The sequence below is a fragment of the Lytechinus pictus genome, chromosome 4 (assembly GCF_037042905.1).
Source record: "Lytechinus pictus isolate F3 Inbred chromosome 4, Lp3.0, whole genome shotgun sequence".
In the NCBI taxonomy this organism is placed as follows: Eukaryota; Metazoa; Echinodermata; class Echinoidea; order Temnopleuroida; family Toxopneustidae; genus Lytechinus; species Lytechinus pictus.
In genome coordinates, this window is record NC_087248.1 from 27,089,885 (window position 1) to 27,108,189 (window position 18,305).

The following is an 18,305-nucleotide window of genomic DNA, read 5'->3' on the forward strand; positions in this document are numbered from 1 at the left end:
GACAAATGTCCATTTGAAACCCATTGGATTCTCAACTAGTTTCAATTTGGATTCAATTGATATCAGTAGTTTTCAATAGGTCTAATGGGTCCAAATCAAATCCCAGTTGAGGTCCAACTATAGGGTCAATCGGCCACAATTGGGTCAATTGACCCCACTAGAATTCAATGGGGGACCAATGGAAGAATTTTGTCTTCAATGAGTTTTCAATTATTGGTCCCCAATTGAATTATAATGGGACAAATTGCCCTACTCGTTTTAATTGGACCAACTGGGCCAATTGGACCCCGAATAGGTTTCAAATGGGACAAATACAAATTTGGCTTCAATTGCGTCCAATCGCCAATTGCAGAGGTGTCGATCCAGGGGGGGGGGGGCGATTGCCCCAGCAATTAAAATATTGGGGGAGGGCAAACATAATATTTACCCCCCCCCCCCCCCCATAATTCCGGATGTGCAAAAATAAAATAAAATTGTAATGTTACACAGAAATCGGCGAGCGAGATTGAGATACACAATTCGCTCTTTTTACGATCGTGCCCAAAATGTCCGCTTTTCAGATTGGAATATCTAAATTTTCAGCTCGCACTTCGCGCTCACATCATTTGTGTAGCAAAAAACCCATACTTTTCCTGATTAAATTGATAAATAGCATGTCTCGGTTTTAGTTCTAAACCTCAAAAGAACTCCCGCTTCGATTTGCTATAATCGTGTATTGGATATGGTCTTTATAATAAAAATTCCATTAAATTTTCATTTTTTCAGTTCGAAATATCAAAAATTGTTCTTTTAGATACCCATCTTAATCATTGGTATAAAAAAGTATTAGAATATCGAGCTTTCAGGTCAGAAGATAAAGAAACTCAGCTCACTTTCTGCACTTGCATTGTCTGTTTTAGTGAGATATGTATTCTCTTGAGTCACGACACACTTTCCTGAACAGGTATCTTTTATTTTTCCTGTTTTCAGGTCAATATACTAACAAATTCAGCTCGCGCTTCACTCTCGCATTAATTTGTTGTTGAGATATGTGTCTCTTTCTCATGAGTCACATATATATATATATATATATATATATATGTGTGTGTGTGTGTGTGTGTGTGTATGTGTGTGTGAGGGTGTGTGCGCGCGCGCGCCCCTGGCAAATTGGTTTTAAATTGGGACACATTGCCAATAGGTTTTAATTGGGATCATGTGATCAGCTTTTTTGCATATCACACGTGTACTTTTGTATGTGTTTAATGTCATTTTATTGTCATTGTATTTATTTGAATTAATAGTTTAAGAGACAAGTAAAGAATTGTCAACATAGAATGAAATACCCATAAATGATAAATAGTTCAAGTGAGATAGATAAAAAGTTTAGACATATTTTTAGAACACTATTCATAACCAAACCACACCAACTAGGAATACAGTTACGTGCTTACAGCAGGTGTTATTCACCAGATGGAATACATGATCTGCATACTATCTTTGCCCTTTATCATATTTATATCGATATATATGTAGACACACATTATGCTTCGGTATTAGCATAAGTTTTATCCTGCCTGTAATTTATGTGAGCATTCATGTGTACAGTTAGTAGTAACTGCACTTCTTTGAAATATTTGCCACTCAATGTATATTTTTAAATGCAGACTATGAATGAAATAACCACCTTTCCTATTTTTTCTGGGAATTCAATGGTGCTGAATATTTTTTTTTTCATAGTAATCCATCTACTCGTATAATTCTTATCCACAGAGTGTCCGAAGCAAGTGCCAACGATTGCTTGTTCTTCCAGTCTTACTATTGACTCACACACTCCACTGACCTTGCAGTGTTCCGATCAACTAGGCCTACATGAGAATAGCTTCAACCATCACCACAGTCAATATGAGATAACTCATTCAGTTGAACCTCCGGCCTTGGGTCTTTTAAGGATAGAAACATTCATGAACAGCTCCTCCTTGCTGACTGAAATTGTGAATCTCACTAGAAGGAGCATTCCATATGCGATGGAAGACCAGGTTGTGCAGATTACAACACAGTGCTGTAGGAATGAGTCGTTACTACCCTGTCTTGCAGCCGACCTTTGCTCCAGCATTTGTAATACCACGGTCTTCTGTACGTCAATATAGAGACTTTACGTTTCGGGAGAGGGTAGTGGTCTCGTGATCGTCAAATATATTGCAATATGATTCAATGAAACAAAAATATTTTTAAAAGTTGATTGTCCTTCCACGAATGCGGTATCGCATTCTCGTTTATTTCACGTGTGGGGAAACTGAGTGAAAGTTCATTTCATAAGTAACCTCCATTCATGGTATTATGCTAGACTGAACGTCATTGCACTTGACCTTGTCGGCTATCTTCCATATTGCAACAATAATAGTTAATACAGTTATTGTTATCAAAGTGGTGGTATTAGGGAATTGCCTAGTGTATTTTTGTAGCAGCAATAATGACAGTGACAAAAAAAAATTCAAGTTCTTATAATTCCAATGGATTGCACTGTTTCGTTTGATACACACCCTTTTTCATTTCAAAGTGATATACTCCCCAATGTCGAGTTGGCTTTCTCTACGTGCCCAGCCACCCCAACACCAACAATAAGTCACCTCGGAAGGTTCTATGTTAATATGTTAATAGCAAAAATAGTGATTTGGTCTTCAAAAAGGAAACAATGAAAAATTAGCTTATTTGAAGGAATAATTTTTCTTCTTCATACTGTCAAAATTTCAAGTTGGACAGTTGTAGAAAAAAGGGAGTTTCTTTGACTCAATTTTTGAAGACTGCTTGGAAGTTTAATTTGCACAGGGTGCAATCTCATGCTTGAGTGAACCCTGAACTTCAAACATTGTTTTCTCCTTTTTTTTCTGTGAAGTTGTCGCTTAGTTTCTTCTACAATCAATCAAGCAATTTAGAAGGTTATTGTTGATCGATTTGACAAGCAGTATATAATTTTAAAGCTTAGGATGTGCTTTTTCAAGCTCAATAAAAATAATTTTGGCCGATTTATAGTTGGTTTTCGGATGGGTGGTCACATATTGTTATGTTAACGCATTCTGCAGATCCACCTTCTGACCTCGACTTGATCCGATCCCCATCGGGACCTTGGCGGGAAGGATGGAGGAATGCCTCCTTGACGTGCAGATCTAATGGCTTTCCACCACCCCGTGTCTCCTGGAGGAAAGTACAAGAGGACACCTCACCTGGGATTGTCCTGGCGAACGGGACGGGGTCATCCAGGTTGTCTTTCAGGGAGCTGGATCATGGACAGTCTGGAGTATATCGGTGTGAATCCCATGGCTACTTAGAAAGAACAACAGCAAAATCATTTAATATGTCAGTACAATGTGAGTATGTTTGTCTGTTTATGCATCTTATCATCTTATCATAATGAAGAGAAGAATATGGACCCACAGGCCTTGGCCTGTAATATAAAATATAACAAAGAAACATGTACTATGACCGGAAAAGCGGAAATAAAATGAATCAAAAAAAAAAAATCAAATGATAATATAACATAATAATGAAAATGGAATGTAAACATTTTTCAAAGGAAGACATGAATAGACGGTGAAAAATAACACATTCATCTTCTCTCCGTATGTCATAAATATTACATTAAAAGGGGGATTGCCGGAAAGTAAGTAAACACCATGATGAGGTATAACATTGTAAGCATTTAAAATGTATTTTGTTTGAGGTTAAATTGGTCAAGATTCAAGTCTGCTATTTTCTCAAGTGTTCACTTTCAGGTTCGTATCGACACGTTTTATTTGGTCATTTATGTCTATTAACATGGATTGAATTATGGCGTTTATACCCATTTTAGTAACTCGCTTGTCCGGGCTAGGCCCGGTATAAGTCGTAAAAAATGAATTTATGAATGACGCGGGCTAAAATAGACGCGCCAGGCATGGGTTATTTTGATACTGCTTTTATCAGCACCAAGCAAAGGCTAGGCTCGAACCAGGTGCCGACCAAAGAGTTTATGAACGATAGCAGCACAAGGCCTCGTCCAGAATTCCTCGCACATACAAAGGCCACAATACGGAGTTCCTCCGCTCTGTACATGGCATGTTCAGGTACCTTGACAATTATCCCTTATGTGCCCGAGTGGTTGAATTGGTGATCGTAAAAGTAGCCCTGGTCTGCTATAGTTACTGAACGCAATTTTTATTTTGTGGTATTTTAGGGGCCTGGTACTGACCAAAAATCATGAGTCACTAAGGCTGCGTTTATGCGACCTCAAGCCAGAATCATGATTTGAATCATGATTCAAAACACAAACATGAATCACAATATCACAGAATCAGCGTTTAGACGACCTTCAATCCAATGCCGTTTCTCTTCAGTTTCGGGCCAATACAGCGCATCACTAGTGCGCACTTAGAGGCGATATCTCCTTGGTTTGACAGAGGAAGTTTTTCGCACGTGTTTCGGCTCTCGAAAAATCTTTTGCTTCAAGAATTTAGTCTTGCATGTGTACCTCATTTTGTTTACTTCTATCTTAGGACCCATGCTTCTATTTATCTTGTCGGTTCATCGAAAATTGTGTTCGGAAGTAAATTTCAGCGTAGATCCAATTTAATATTGACACTGTTAAATCAACAACAACTGAGATAATTGTATGTCCAGTTAGTTAATTTATTAGAACTTGAAGTTGAAGACATGACCAAAAATAAAAAGTAGTGAACGGTGTAATGACCAACACAGAACTTGAACGTGATATGAAATTCATGCATAGCACATAATTATGTACATACACTGAGCATATAGAGCGCCTTGAGCTTGGCAATAGTCAAACCGAACGTAGCCCGATACAGTGACGTCGTAGAATCATGATTCAGATCATGATTCTAGGGTAAAAAGGTGGCGCATAAACGCACCCTAAAAGCAACATTCCCAGCATTACTTTCACAATCGAACATTTGGATTCATTATCCATAGATCCTCCTGAAATTGATCGCCGGATATCCTCCGTTCACGCAAACGAAGGAAGCGTCGCCACACTTCCGTGTATCGTAGACGCCAATCCTTCGACACAGTCAATGATCACGTGGCATAATCAAAACCAATCACGCATCGTCTCCGAAAACCCTTTCTTGATCGCCCTGGTCAGTCTGGACGGTACATCAGGACGCTTGGAAAGCAAACTTTCTTTCATAGTCGACAGAAAATTGTTTGGAAATTACTCGTGTACCGCGAAAAATACTTTAGGATCAGATTCCATCATCATTCAGCTTTCGGGGTACTGTAAGTATATTCAAAGATTTCTTCCTTTCATTTGCTTCTTATTATTATCATTTGTCGTTTTCTTCTTATAACTCTTCGTCTTCTTCAAGTTTTCGCCGTCATCTTCTTCTTCTTCGTTTTTCTTTTTCCTCTTCTTCTTCTTCTTCTTCTTCATCATACTGTTCAATGCAGCCCTTCGCTGACGCATACTCGCACTCTTTAGCAGATAAGGTGTGGACGTGACATGTTTGTAGATGAATACAGAATAATCTAAATGAAATTGTAAAGTGGAGGGGGAAATAACTTAAGCAATTACAGTTAGATTTTCTGTACCACTAGCTTATTAGGCTAGAATGGTATCACCTGATGACATCTTGGAACAGCCAATTGCAACCCCTAGTCCAACGCCTAATCACGTATCCTGGGACATCCATTGGTAGTCAAGGTGCAAGAAGTTGGTAGTCAAGGGGCAAAAGGGGCAAAGTAGCCGAGTGTCTACAGAAGGCTGCTATTGCCGAGGGGCGCATTTGACGGGGAATCATTCATTACATGACCAGCTATCTACATGTACCCGTTGTCGACAACCTCGGAAAATGCACTCTTAAATTGGTAATCTACAAAACTAAATTTCAAATCCTAAATGGCATAGAACAAAAGAAAACAACCCACTTAAAGTGGTATGAACTAGGAACTCCACCAATTAAAAGAAAAAATAGTGGTGTAGACTGTGGTGCTGTTACCCTACCAATGACACCAGCCTCCCCCCCCCCCCATGGATGTCGACATGTGCATGAGACGAGGCACTTGTTTATTGACTAAATAGGGACTAACAAAGCTAACCATATAATGATGTCGAATATTATTCACGACATCTGAAAGATGAATATCATAATCTAAACATAAAATTAATTTTAATAAGAAAATGGACCAATCATCTACGCCAATCCATTACAGCCTATCCAGACACCCCGTACGATCTCCAAGTTATCAGCTATTCGGATACATCCCTCATCCTCTCTTGGACGGCTGGGCAAGACGGTGGCTTGCCAGTCGCCTTTACGGTTACTTACTGTTCCAACATCTCTCAAGTTGAAAGGGTGTGCAAGATGAAGCAAGCTATTCTGACGACACATGTTGTGGTGACAGAACTCAGAAGCTATACATCATACAGCATAACGTTGATCGCTGTAAATGGCGTGGGCAACAGCAAGGCTGGCGCTGAAATCATTGCGTCTACTGCTCGTAAGTCCACGAAATACGTGAAGTGCTTTTCAGCTTTATAGTGCATCTTTTGGATTGATTGATGTAAAACAACAAAGTCCAATAGTGTGTTTTATTCAGTAGGCTATATATGAGATATGGTATACGTAGAGGTCTTGTTTGACCATGTTGGTTGAACCAATGGGGGTGGTCAATGAGCTTTCTTTTGGTGACGTCACTTTTTGGTATCGTAAAGATAGATGAGACGCCTGGATTCATTATAAATTTGAAAGAATAGTCCATGGTATCAGACTGTAGACTAACTTGCCCACCTCATGCCCTTTGCTTTATATTTTCAGCTGATCTCTCTGACTAATATATAATGGAGTGTTGCAAGAAACTAAGGTTCAATTCAAATTAGCGGCAAGTCATAAATTCACTCATATATGTTTTTAATCCCCTTTTCTACTTGATTTGCATTCGGTTGACGACCCAACCTTCCTGCACCGTCCAATGCTAGCTTTTGGGGACTTACCATTATTGATTTGCAATTAAATGTAAGCTTCTTGTAATGCCACGTGGTGTCATTACATTTAGAAGGTATGGTCTTTTCATGATTTCCCTTATCAATAGGAAGAGACATCTGCTGAGTAAACCTTAATCGGTAGATTTATGGGAATGATGGAAAGGTGTCGTTAATAATCAACATTCGTGTAGATGTTGTGCTGGTATTATACATGGTATGAAATTAATGAGTCATATTTACCTTTTCTTCTTCCTTTTTTTTCTTTTGCTTTGTTTTGCCAGCGGGAACCCTTGCATTCTACGGTAAGCAAAATATTATAAAAAATAGGTAATTTAAGGATACTAATGGTGGTGGTTGTTGAGATGGTAGTGAGAATGATGATGGTGGACATAAGAATAATGATAACAAGGATGATGATGATGATGATGATGGTGATGATGATAATGATGATATTGATTATGGTAATATGGTTAATGGTAAACGATAATAGTAATAACTCCAGCTTTATATTACCCACATAATAATACTGATATAATTATTACCGGACGGTATATGGACTAGAAATTATTAGAAAACATATATGGGGTAGGTTAAGAGGATTTAATCGAAAATCAAAAGACTAGAAAAATGCTTATGAAGGTGAGTTAATTATGTTTCCGTGACCAAGTAGGTTGAATGTTGTTATATTCGTAGGGAATACATGCTCAGCTCAACTCGGTTTACTTATATGTTCCATGGCCGCATAATGATAACGTACATTATGATCGATAATAACAGGCACGTGTCAAACTAAAACAATAGAAGACGAAACTTGGTTTTAGTTTAGATTCTTTTATCGCTTCATTTGAAGGTTTGTCGTACTTTATTTGTCTCTTCTGTAGATTTTGATTTCCATGATTTGATTTTAAATTAGTTTTGATGATTTTTTTTAGGTATTACAGCAAGGTACGAGATGTCGAGTGGAATTATAAAGCTATCTTTTTCTGAACTACGTCCACTTCCACCCGACCTGTGCATATACGCAGAGTTCCACGTTGGTGGATTTCGACACCGGAACGAAACATGTTTACGTCCGGGTCAGATAGGTCACATTCAAAATGGCGCACGAGAAAATCAGCTGTGGCTCGTCATCTGCGGAAAGGGTGTATGCAGTACACGATCATCCGCGACGTATACAGATGGCGATACTGATTTATGGAGTACGTATAATCATGCAGTAATTTATTCATCAACAGCATTTTCTCTCTTACCGAGGGTTACTGACTCTTGCGCCATGACAACACTTCTTCCACTTCTTTCTGTCTTGAGTTTCCTCGTAAAGGCCAGCGATACTGCTTTCCTTCTTCATCATATATTTCCACGTAATGTTTGTTTTTCCCTTCCATCTTATGCTATCCACTTCAAGATCCCGTGCTATATTCATAGGCTCATCGTCAACTTTCCTCCCATAAACATGACACATCCATCTCAAACCAAATCTCTTTACCATTCTCACAACAATTTAGTTCAAATACAACCTTTCCAAGAGCTCACATAAGTTCTTTCTATTAGAAATTATGGCATTATATTTGAGTGTATACATCAGTGATGTGACCATTGTGCCCTAGAAAGTTGATAAAACAAAGCAGTGACATTATTTTACAAAATATATTATGTTAGCACTTTAATTCGTAGGCAACATTAATATGTCGTTATGTCATTTACATTTCGAAAAACTGTGTAAATATCCATATTCATATCCGCATTTTCATTAAAGGTATTGTTTAACTTTGTGAGCAGCTGATTAAAAAAATTATTAAACCAAGATGAAACATGTGTACAAGTGCATGTATTAGAACTAATAAACCCTGAAAACAACCATTATTGATAATGAAAACCTAAAACTACAAGGCAAACCCCGATTTTGTAAATAGGCGTCTTATAGACGCCTAAATAGTACACATAAGTGTATAGGATGAAATCAAGGTGGTGTTTCCGGTCACTTTCTATTTCAATTTTTGAAGCACTAAATAATTATTTTCGAACGCAATTTTTTCTGGGCTTCATTTTTGTAACATATCACAGACACAGGTGACAAGTGTGACCTTCTAGCTCAGATTTTTTAAAAGTCAAACCAATGTTAACCAATCACTTTAAGGTCTCGTTTTCAATAATATTATGATAGGCGGGTAGAATTCAAATTATTAATTCGTAAATTCTATGAACCGAAAGGACAAACGTGTCACAAAGGAACACAGGCTTACAAAAAACGTCCGTCTTCAACATTAAATCACCTGTTGCAGTATGTATTTGAATAATTGAACAGAAAGACAGAAAGAGCATAACAATAGTTTTACGAGATTACGTTTAGTAAAGATGTTTCCCGCTGATTTTTTTTTTGAAAATGAGTCCGCACATAGTAACAAAGAATACATATAACATTTCCTTCTATTTGAATGTATGAGAAAAGGGCAATACGGATTAAATGTCTTTACACGAACATTGGTGCCATAGCCGGGATCGAACCCTGGACTTTCACTTGTCTAGCACTCGGCCACGGCACCTCCATATCTTTATCATTTGTTATTTCTGAATCGATTCAGCACCGACGGAGAACTTTTTTCATTCACACCCAAACACACCCACATACATGTAAACCCTCCTCTCACACTCACTCTCTCACGCACACACCCTTGACTATCACATATTCGTGTAATTGCCGTCAAACGAGGATGTTAAACGAACAAACACACTCGACGAACTACAGGCATGCAAATGGGGACACATAACTTGGTATTTACCATGCAAATTGTGGACGTTTGTATAGGAGTATGGTTACTCAATGTAAGCGTTAGGGGTGCTCGATAACACATTTTTTGTTTATGTTCCAAGGTATTGGCGTCAGCTATGTACCTTTCATTTGCAGTCATTTCAAGGCTAAAAAGAGGAAACGTCCCTGTTTCGGAAATGTCCCCAGTGTGATGGCGTTTCAAACTTTCGTCTCAAGTTATAAGGCATTGCAAAAACACCATCCCCATCTCTCTCACGCACCCCCCCCCCCTCCACACCCACACACACACATCCGACACATACATCGGATTCCTTATTAAAGAAACGGCTGGTTTTCTTGCCCCCTGCCCCAGGACTCATGGTCATTGTGGTACCTGTGTTCAGCTGCTTTGTAGTGTGTATATTGCTGGTCCTTCTGGTCGCCTGCATTCGAAGGCGTATTCGAAGACGACGAATGGGTAAGGCATTTTCTTAGAGTTTTTGGTTTTATGTTAGGGAACTTTTGATCTAAGAATTTCGTGGTTTGGAAGGTCCGGGGAATTCGTCATTCATTCATTCATATGCATTTATACGTTCATATATTAAAAATAACATTTACAAAACATATTGGAATAAACAAGAAATAGAAATGAAACAAGGAGACAGCTTAAAAGGCAGAGAAGCCTTATTGGTGCTGCCACCAAGAGAACAAAATATAAATTATACGGAAAAAATACAATATACAACCCCTAAAAGTCATAAATACGTAATATTTGAAAACATTTGAACAAAAATTCAGTCGACTTTATCTCACTTTCAAAGGATAATGACTTTTGATATACGTACTGATTATGATATTTAATATGATAATTATAATTGATAGAGAAATCGCTATAATTTAGGAAAATATGAGTATGATATTTTTGAGAGAATCTTTATTTTTTGCATCAGTGATAATCACGAAGATTATAAGTACAGTAACAGTTTTGACCAGTTACGTGTGCTATAGGAACGATGATGATAACAGGTATTATGAAGTTTATGGAAGTAAGAGTTATATACTGTATAGACTGAGTAGTAGCAGTTGGTAGAAGTAGTAGTAGCAGTAGTAGTAGTAGTAGTAGTAGCAGTAGTAGTAGTAGCAATAGTAGTACCAGTAGTTGTACAGTGGTACAGTAATAGTAGTAGTAGGAGTAGTAGTAGTAGTAGTAGTAGTAGTAGTAGTAGTAGTAGTAGTAGTAGCAACAGTAGTAGTAGTAGTAGTAGTAGTAGCAGCAGTAGTAGTGGTGGTGGTGGTGGTAGTAGTGGTAGTGGTAGTAGTAGTAGTAGCAGTAGTAGTAGTAGTAGTAGTAGTAGTAGTAGTAGTAGTAGTAGTAGTAGGAGTAGTGGTAGTAGTGGTACACTGTAAAAATATTGGATAGAATTTTAACCAGTATGAGGGTAATTATGTATCCGACCAATTAGGGGCTGTATTTTACCAAATGTAGGAAGCATATTGTCCAGTAAGGTTAAAAAATAGACAGCAATTGCTTTAGAATGGGCCAAATTTTCATCACACTGGATGAATAAAAATGCGCAAAAGAAATGCCCAATGTTGGTTGGACACATAATTACCCTCATGGATCGTTTTTACCCAATATGTTTTTAGAGTGTAGAAGTACTATATTAATACTAGTAGTAATATTAGTGCAGTGGAAGTTGATGTTGTAATTTCCGTTGTTATAGGTAGTTCACAACTACATGCTTTTACAATCGCAACAATGATACCAAATACAAATTACCTTCATCTTGACAAGGGAATTCTTATTTTTGTCATGTGTAACAGCGTATCAACTGGATGCGATCCAGCCTGGGAAATCCCCCGCCGACTGTCCGCCCAGGATACTTCCGTCACCACCTACCAAGCGTTCTGGAGAGGCCTCAGAGTCGCCCACTACTCCTGAATGTACAGAGACAATAATTGGTGAAGTGAGTCCGGGGGGTCGTTTCACAAAAAAATATAAGTGTGACTTGCATTCAAGTCATGCTTAAAGGACAAGTCCATCCCAACAAAGAGTTGAGTTGAATAAAAGGAGAAAAATCCAACAAGCATAACACTGAAAATTTCATCAAAATCAGATGTAAAATAAGAAATTAATGACATTTTTATTTTTCGCCGAATTTGACAAAACAATTATATGCACATCCTGGTCGGTATTCAAATGAAGGGACCGATACCATCACTCACTATTTCTATTGTATTTTATGATATGAAATATACGAATTTTATCCTCATTGTCAAAGTTTCACATAAGTTTTAAAGTTTTATTTCTCCCTGAACATTTGGAATTGTTTAAAATGATATGGTTCTGTCAAGTTGGTCCTTACTGTCAAATCTGTAAAATTTAAATATTCTATAATTCAAACTATAGAAAACAAAAGAAATGGTAAGTGAGAGATTTTATCGACTTTGTCATTTGCATGTGACTAAATTATTCACATAAATATTTGTGAAAACAAAGCAAAATTTAAGAATGTCATAACTTTCTTAGTTTACATCGAATTTTGATGAAATTTTCAGCATTATGCTTGTCTGATTTTTCTTAACTGATTCAAATCAACATTTTTTCCAGGGGTGGTTGAACTCATTATTGAACGTATAGTTTGATTAGTGGACGCAGGAAATGACCAATCCAGTGATGCATTATAGGCCTATGCAGCGCGCACCTGAAATTTCAGTGCGACTCCAAGTCCATATTCTATAGAGAGAGGTCATTTTGTGATTTTGCCCCTAAACTTTGGAATTAATTTCACATGAAAAATATTGAAATAACTGATTTAAATGTTATTAACGCTTTTAGATTAAAAAAACATGATGCCAGAATGGATTCACATGGAAAATGTTTAGGTAAGCCTGTCCTGAATTATCAAGCGAGTCGAGTTTCTTAAATCTTCTTACAGGGTTATGAGATGATGGAAATAAAATGTGCGGACAAGGTGCCACCGGTTTCATACTTGCTTCCTGGTAGAGCCCCACCAAGTGTTAGCGGCCATCCACAAAGACCACCTTCTGGAGACGACAGGGCGTTGTCTGCCAGCAACCAAGGCTACGTGCCGATGGACAACACATGTATTGAAGGAATATACATGACTCATCTGCGCCATGATCTCCGACCAGAGGTAGAGGATGAAAGCACTTCCGGAAGTGGAGCACCTGACTTGAAAACCTTTCCCTGGACAAAGGAAGGTATAGCTGACGATAGTGACGGCGACGTCTATGACATCGACAGTTTAAATGATACCTATGCTGTGGGTGAACAAGGCGAAAGTGAGGTTCTTCATCACGAATATTTGAAGGCTTCTGGGAGTCAAGCATCTATGGTTCTTGAAACCGCGGTTTGACATGCTATGGATTCATCTTGATGACTCGCAACGTTGGCATAATGCTTGTCGACGGCTTCAACACTCTAATCCATGGGCCGTGGAACCGGGGGATGCATCGGAGTGCTTCAGCCTCCCCCTACTTTTTCAAAAACCGTGTACATCTGATTGTGATGTTTGGGGGTATACTCAGCCCCCCCCCCCCCCGCACACGCACACACTTTCAAAGCCGTTCTGCCGCCCCTGTAAGACATGACATTCTTCCCAAACGGTTATAGTAGGTTTGTTGATGGTGATTAGGCACTGAGATGATTTGAAAATAACATGTCAGGTCATTGAAGCTGTTGCCATTAGGTTAATATTGGAGTTACTGAATGATCAATCCACTTTTTAACTCAATGTGTCCCATAATGTTCTGTATCCGGTTCCGTCATGTTTATTCAACATACCTTCCAACAAATAACTAAAATATAAGGACATAAAGAGGATACGGAATTATAAGAGTTGAATAGCTTTAAACTGAACAGTGCTAAAAATGGGGTTCTTCCATGTTCTTACGTTTTTGAGAAACATTAAATCTAGTCCTAAGAACCTGAGCGAAATACAATTCAAGCAAACGGCTTTTCGAATTCAAGCAAATGGATATTGGAGAAAAAAAACCTGGTTGTGGCCCTATAGAATGTTTCAAAAAGTTATGACATAATACTACATGCAATTTTTTATTTTTTCTATTACGCTTTTGTTAAAAACCGTTAATGAGAAGTATATATTATTTACATATATCAATATATTTCATCACTGGATACCTTGTATCTTTTATGTATAATACATTAGTACGTAACCATGGTAACAGCGATAATAAAAATTATGAAATTTTTATAAAACTCGATTCTTGCTGCATCCCTTACTTTTATTTCATTATAACTGTCCAGCACCTCTGCTATAAGGTTCAGAGAAAAAAATAGCATTTGGAACAATTGGCATACTTTTCACTAGGAACTTCAGGGTCCTACTGCTGGGTGTGCAAGGTGGAAAGGAACGAGCCGACCTCAAGTTGACGACTTTTTAAATATCATAAAAGGGGTAATAATCTCCCTTATACAGTGCGTATCAAAAAAAAAGTTTACACTTAGAAAAAGTCCTGTAAAATTATACATTTGTAATATCCTGAAGATTTTTTTCCACATTTTAACATTGGTACAGATCCATTTGAGCAAATGACGATATAACTGTCGAAAAATATTTCCGCTTGAGTGAGCACCACTTAATTTTTGAAAAGTTAGTGAAAATGATTTGCGCAGAACTTTGAAATAGTTATGCGAATGAAGAACACATGGAATTTAGCTTGTAAAATTGATTTGAATATATATTTTACCTTTTTAAACTTGTTTCCTTGCCCAAAACACTTCGAAGAGTGCATTGCGCCCCACCCTACTCCCCCACACACCGAGGCCATCGTGACGATATTTGCTTTACACTGAGCTGTGATTTACATGAAATGGCTAAGGCTTGATTTTCATTTTCTTAATTATTGTCAAGCTTGGAAAAAGTGTGGAGAAACAAGTATTAAATGAAAAATGAAATGTAAACCCACTTTAAATGATAAAAACTTAGTGAAAAAATGCTGGAATTGTCTGATATAAACTTTTGATCAGATTCAGTTATGTCCTCAGATCCAGATGGCACAAAATAAGGTAAAGGTTGTGCTTACTAAGTGTTGAAATTTCAATTTGGGTGACAAAATTGTTACAAAATGCTTGAATGTATCCGTTTTATTTCAATTAACTAAAAGTGCAAGGGAAAAGTATGAGAAATGTTTCGCAGGGTAAGATTGATTTCGCCCTTTCCCCTTGACACAGCGTGAAAGCGAGCATTTCTGCGCAAACAGATTTCTGCGAGCTTTACGAAAATGGACAGTTCTCACTCAAGTGTAACATTCTGTCAAAACTTTTACTTTCATTGGATAAATGAGACCCAAACCCAAGAATACATGTGAAAAATTACCCACATGTTGTATATTTTTTAATTCCCATGGCTTTTTCAAAGTGTAAACTTTTTTTTGATACGCACTGTACTTTTCTTTTACCTTTTCCCCCCAATTCTTCTCTTTTCCCCATCCCTTTTCTCACTTTGTAACTTGAAATATCACAGCTGTCACTCCTGCTCCCTGTAACATAACCCCTGTCGCAGAACTGATTGACTGATTCCTACTCCTACTACTCCTACCTCCTACCACTACGACTACTACAACTACTATTTCTACTAATCGGACGCAGCCGAGAAATCCTACGCTAGGCTGGTAAATCATGTAAAAAATTATCTGTATCCGTACATATCAACATGAATCAAACATAAATCCCTATGTTACTTCTTTTGAAAATCATGTTACAGACAAATTTAATTCATCATCACAAGAGTTGAATTATGATTTTGACACTGATAACCAATTTCCAGGTCCATGTTCTGAATACGTCACCCATAACCAGTTTAATAATGTTGTTAAGGAATTTGATAACTCCTCTTTTTCTCTTATACACCTTAATATTAGGAGCATTAACAAACACTTTGATGAATTACGGTTACTTTTGGATAATCCCACCATGCAAACATTTTCAGTAGTAGGTTTAACCGAAACATGGCTTTCTCATGATTCAAGCCTTCCATTCGCTCTCGATGGTTATGATCTTTTAGTTAACAACAGACAAAATAGGGTGGGTGGGGGCGTTGCGTTATATGTTTCACAATCTTATGATTATGTAGTTCGAGACGAGCTTAACAGCATGTCTGATACAATTGAATCTCTTTTTATTGAAATTACTATCCCTAACAGCAAAAACATTATCATAGGTGTTATATACAGGCCTCCGAGTTCGAATATCAAATCATTTCTAGATCATATCTCAGACTTGGTTAAAAATCCAATTTTTGATAGTAAAAATTGCTTTATAATGGGCGATTTTAATATTGATTTATTAAAACAAAATAATGTTACACAAGATTTTTGGTAAATATTTTTATCTGCTTCTTACTTACCTTTAATATCTAAACCCACACGCGTAGTCAATGAATCCGCTTCGCTTATTGATAATATTTTCTGTAACGTTCTTCCCCCACCCGATTCCTTCATATTACTCTCTGATATCACTGATCACTTCCCTGTCTCGACTAATTTCTCTTTAAATGACAGATTCAATAACATATATAGCCGTCCATTAAAACGTAGAATAACACACGAAAATATAGCTCGTCTGGGTGCTAGTTTAGACGATGTTGATTGGTCTTGTGTCCTTGATAATAATGACGTTAACTTGTCCTTTGAAAACTTTATGAACATTTTTAATTTACACTTTGACACCCATATTCCAAAACTTAGAGATAAGACATTTAACTACAAAAAATCACCGAAGCTCCCATGGATTTCTAAATCGCTCTTGCGTTCGATAAATAGAAAGAATAATTTATATTATTAATACAAAATGAAACGCTCTGAACAATCCAAACTTAAATATACTTCTTACAAAAATACATTGACAAAAATTATACGCTTAGAAAAGAAAAGATATTTTACTAATCAGTTACAACTTTACAAGCGTGATATGCAAAATACATGGAAAGTTTTAAAACAAGCAATGAATATAACAAATAACAAATCTAATATTACAAAAATTAGATCTGGCGATGTTATTTTTGAAGATTCTCACCAAATTTGTAGTATCCTGAATAATCACTTTTCTTCAATTGGGGAAAATCTTGCAAGTAATATTCCTCCCGCAACAAAACACTTTTCTGAATTTTTAGGCCCACCAAATTCTAGTTCAATGTTTCTCGCTCCAACTTATAATCAGGAGATAATTAATATTGTTTCTGATTTTAGTTCTAAAAAAAGTACAGGACATGATGACATCAATAATTTTCTTCTTAAGGGGGTAATATTGTCCATTGCGGATCCCCTTACTCATATATTCAATCTGTCACTTCTTAACGGCATTGTCCCCGAGAGCATGAAAATTGCAAAAGTCATTCCTTTGTTTAAAAAGGGTGATAAATTAGATGTTAATAATTACCGCCCAATTTCTTTGTTATCTACTTTGTCGAAAATACTTGAAAAGATTATTTATAAAAGAACTGTAAATTTTTTCAAATCAAATAATATTTTTTCAAATTCGCAATTTGGATTTAGGGAAAAGCATAGCACCACACATGCATTATTGAGTTTCATTGAAAAAGCGGCACATTCAATCGATAAATCTTCTCATTTAATTGGTTTGTTCCTGGACTTCTCCAAGGCCTTCGACACCATTAATCATGATATTTTACTTAACAAATTACATCATTATGGAGTGCGTGGGAAGGCCTTGGAGTGGTTCAGGAGCTACCTCATGAATAGGAAGCAATATGTCTTTTTAAACGGTTGCAATTCTCAAATGAAAAAAAATAATTGTGGAGTTCCCCAGGGTAGTATTTTAGGCCCGATTTTGTTTATAGTTTATATTAATGATTTTTGTAGATCATCAGATGTTCTTTCTTTCATTCTCTTTGCGGACGACTCCAACTTATTTTTTTCACATAAAAATCCTCTTCACCTTGCTAATATAATCAACTCTGAACTAGAAAATGTCACCAAATGGATAAGAGCAAATAAATTGTCACTAAATCTTCAAAAAACAAAATATATGTTGTTTAGCAACTCTATAAATACACTTCCTGTTGATATTATATTTGATGGAACTCCCTTGGAAAATGTATCCCATATTAAGTTTCTTGGAATAATAGTCGATAATAAGCTCTCATGGAAATTTCACATAGATAACATATGTAAAACTATTTCACGCAACATTGGTATAATTAACAAGCTTAAATTTTGTTTACCATTATCGTTTCTGCTGACATTATATTCATCCCTTATATTGCCTTATTTAAATTATGGAATTTTAGCGTGGGGTAATACACAACAAACACTCTTAGACAAATTACTCCTATTACAAAAGAAATCTCTACGTATTATATGTCACACGGCATATTTGTCTCATACTGACCCATTATTTTTTGAAAATAAAATATTGAAAATTAAAGACTTATATTTGTTTAATCTCGGTCAGTTTATGTATAACTATAACAACAACAACCTCCCAAATGTATTTAATTCAATTTTTCCAAAAAATCAATCCATTCACAACTATCCAACAAGGCGATTGGGTGAATTTCATTTACCACTTTTAAGAACTTTGCGGGCTCAGAACAC

The 18,305-nt window shown here is 36.8% G+C and overlaps 1 protein-coding gene across 1 annotated transcript; it reads left to right on the forward strand.

Annotated features, from left to right (window-relative positions):
* The first annotated feature begins 1,753 nt into the window (after positions 1 to 1,753).
* Positions 1,754 to 13,951, forward strand: LOC135153997 (uncharacterized). The gene is made up of 9 exons (XM_064099014.1): positions 1,754 to 2,112; positions 3,060 to 3,344; positions 4,945 to 5,250; positions 6,184 to 6,471; positions 7,237 to 7,257; positions 7,888 to 8,154; positions 10,078 to 10,182; positions 11,529 to 11,671; positions 12,644 to 13,951. Exons 1-9 carry the CDS (start codon positions 1,941 to 1,943, stop codon positions 13,082 to 13,084), a joined length of 2,028 nt encoding a protein of 675 aa, XP_063955084.1. The 5' UTR covers positions 1,754 to 1,940; the 3' UTR covers positions 13,085 to 13,951.
* Positions 13,952 to 18,305: the final 4,354 nt, after the last annotated feature.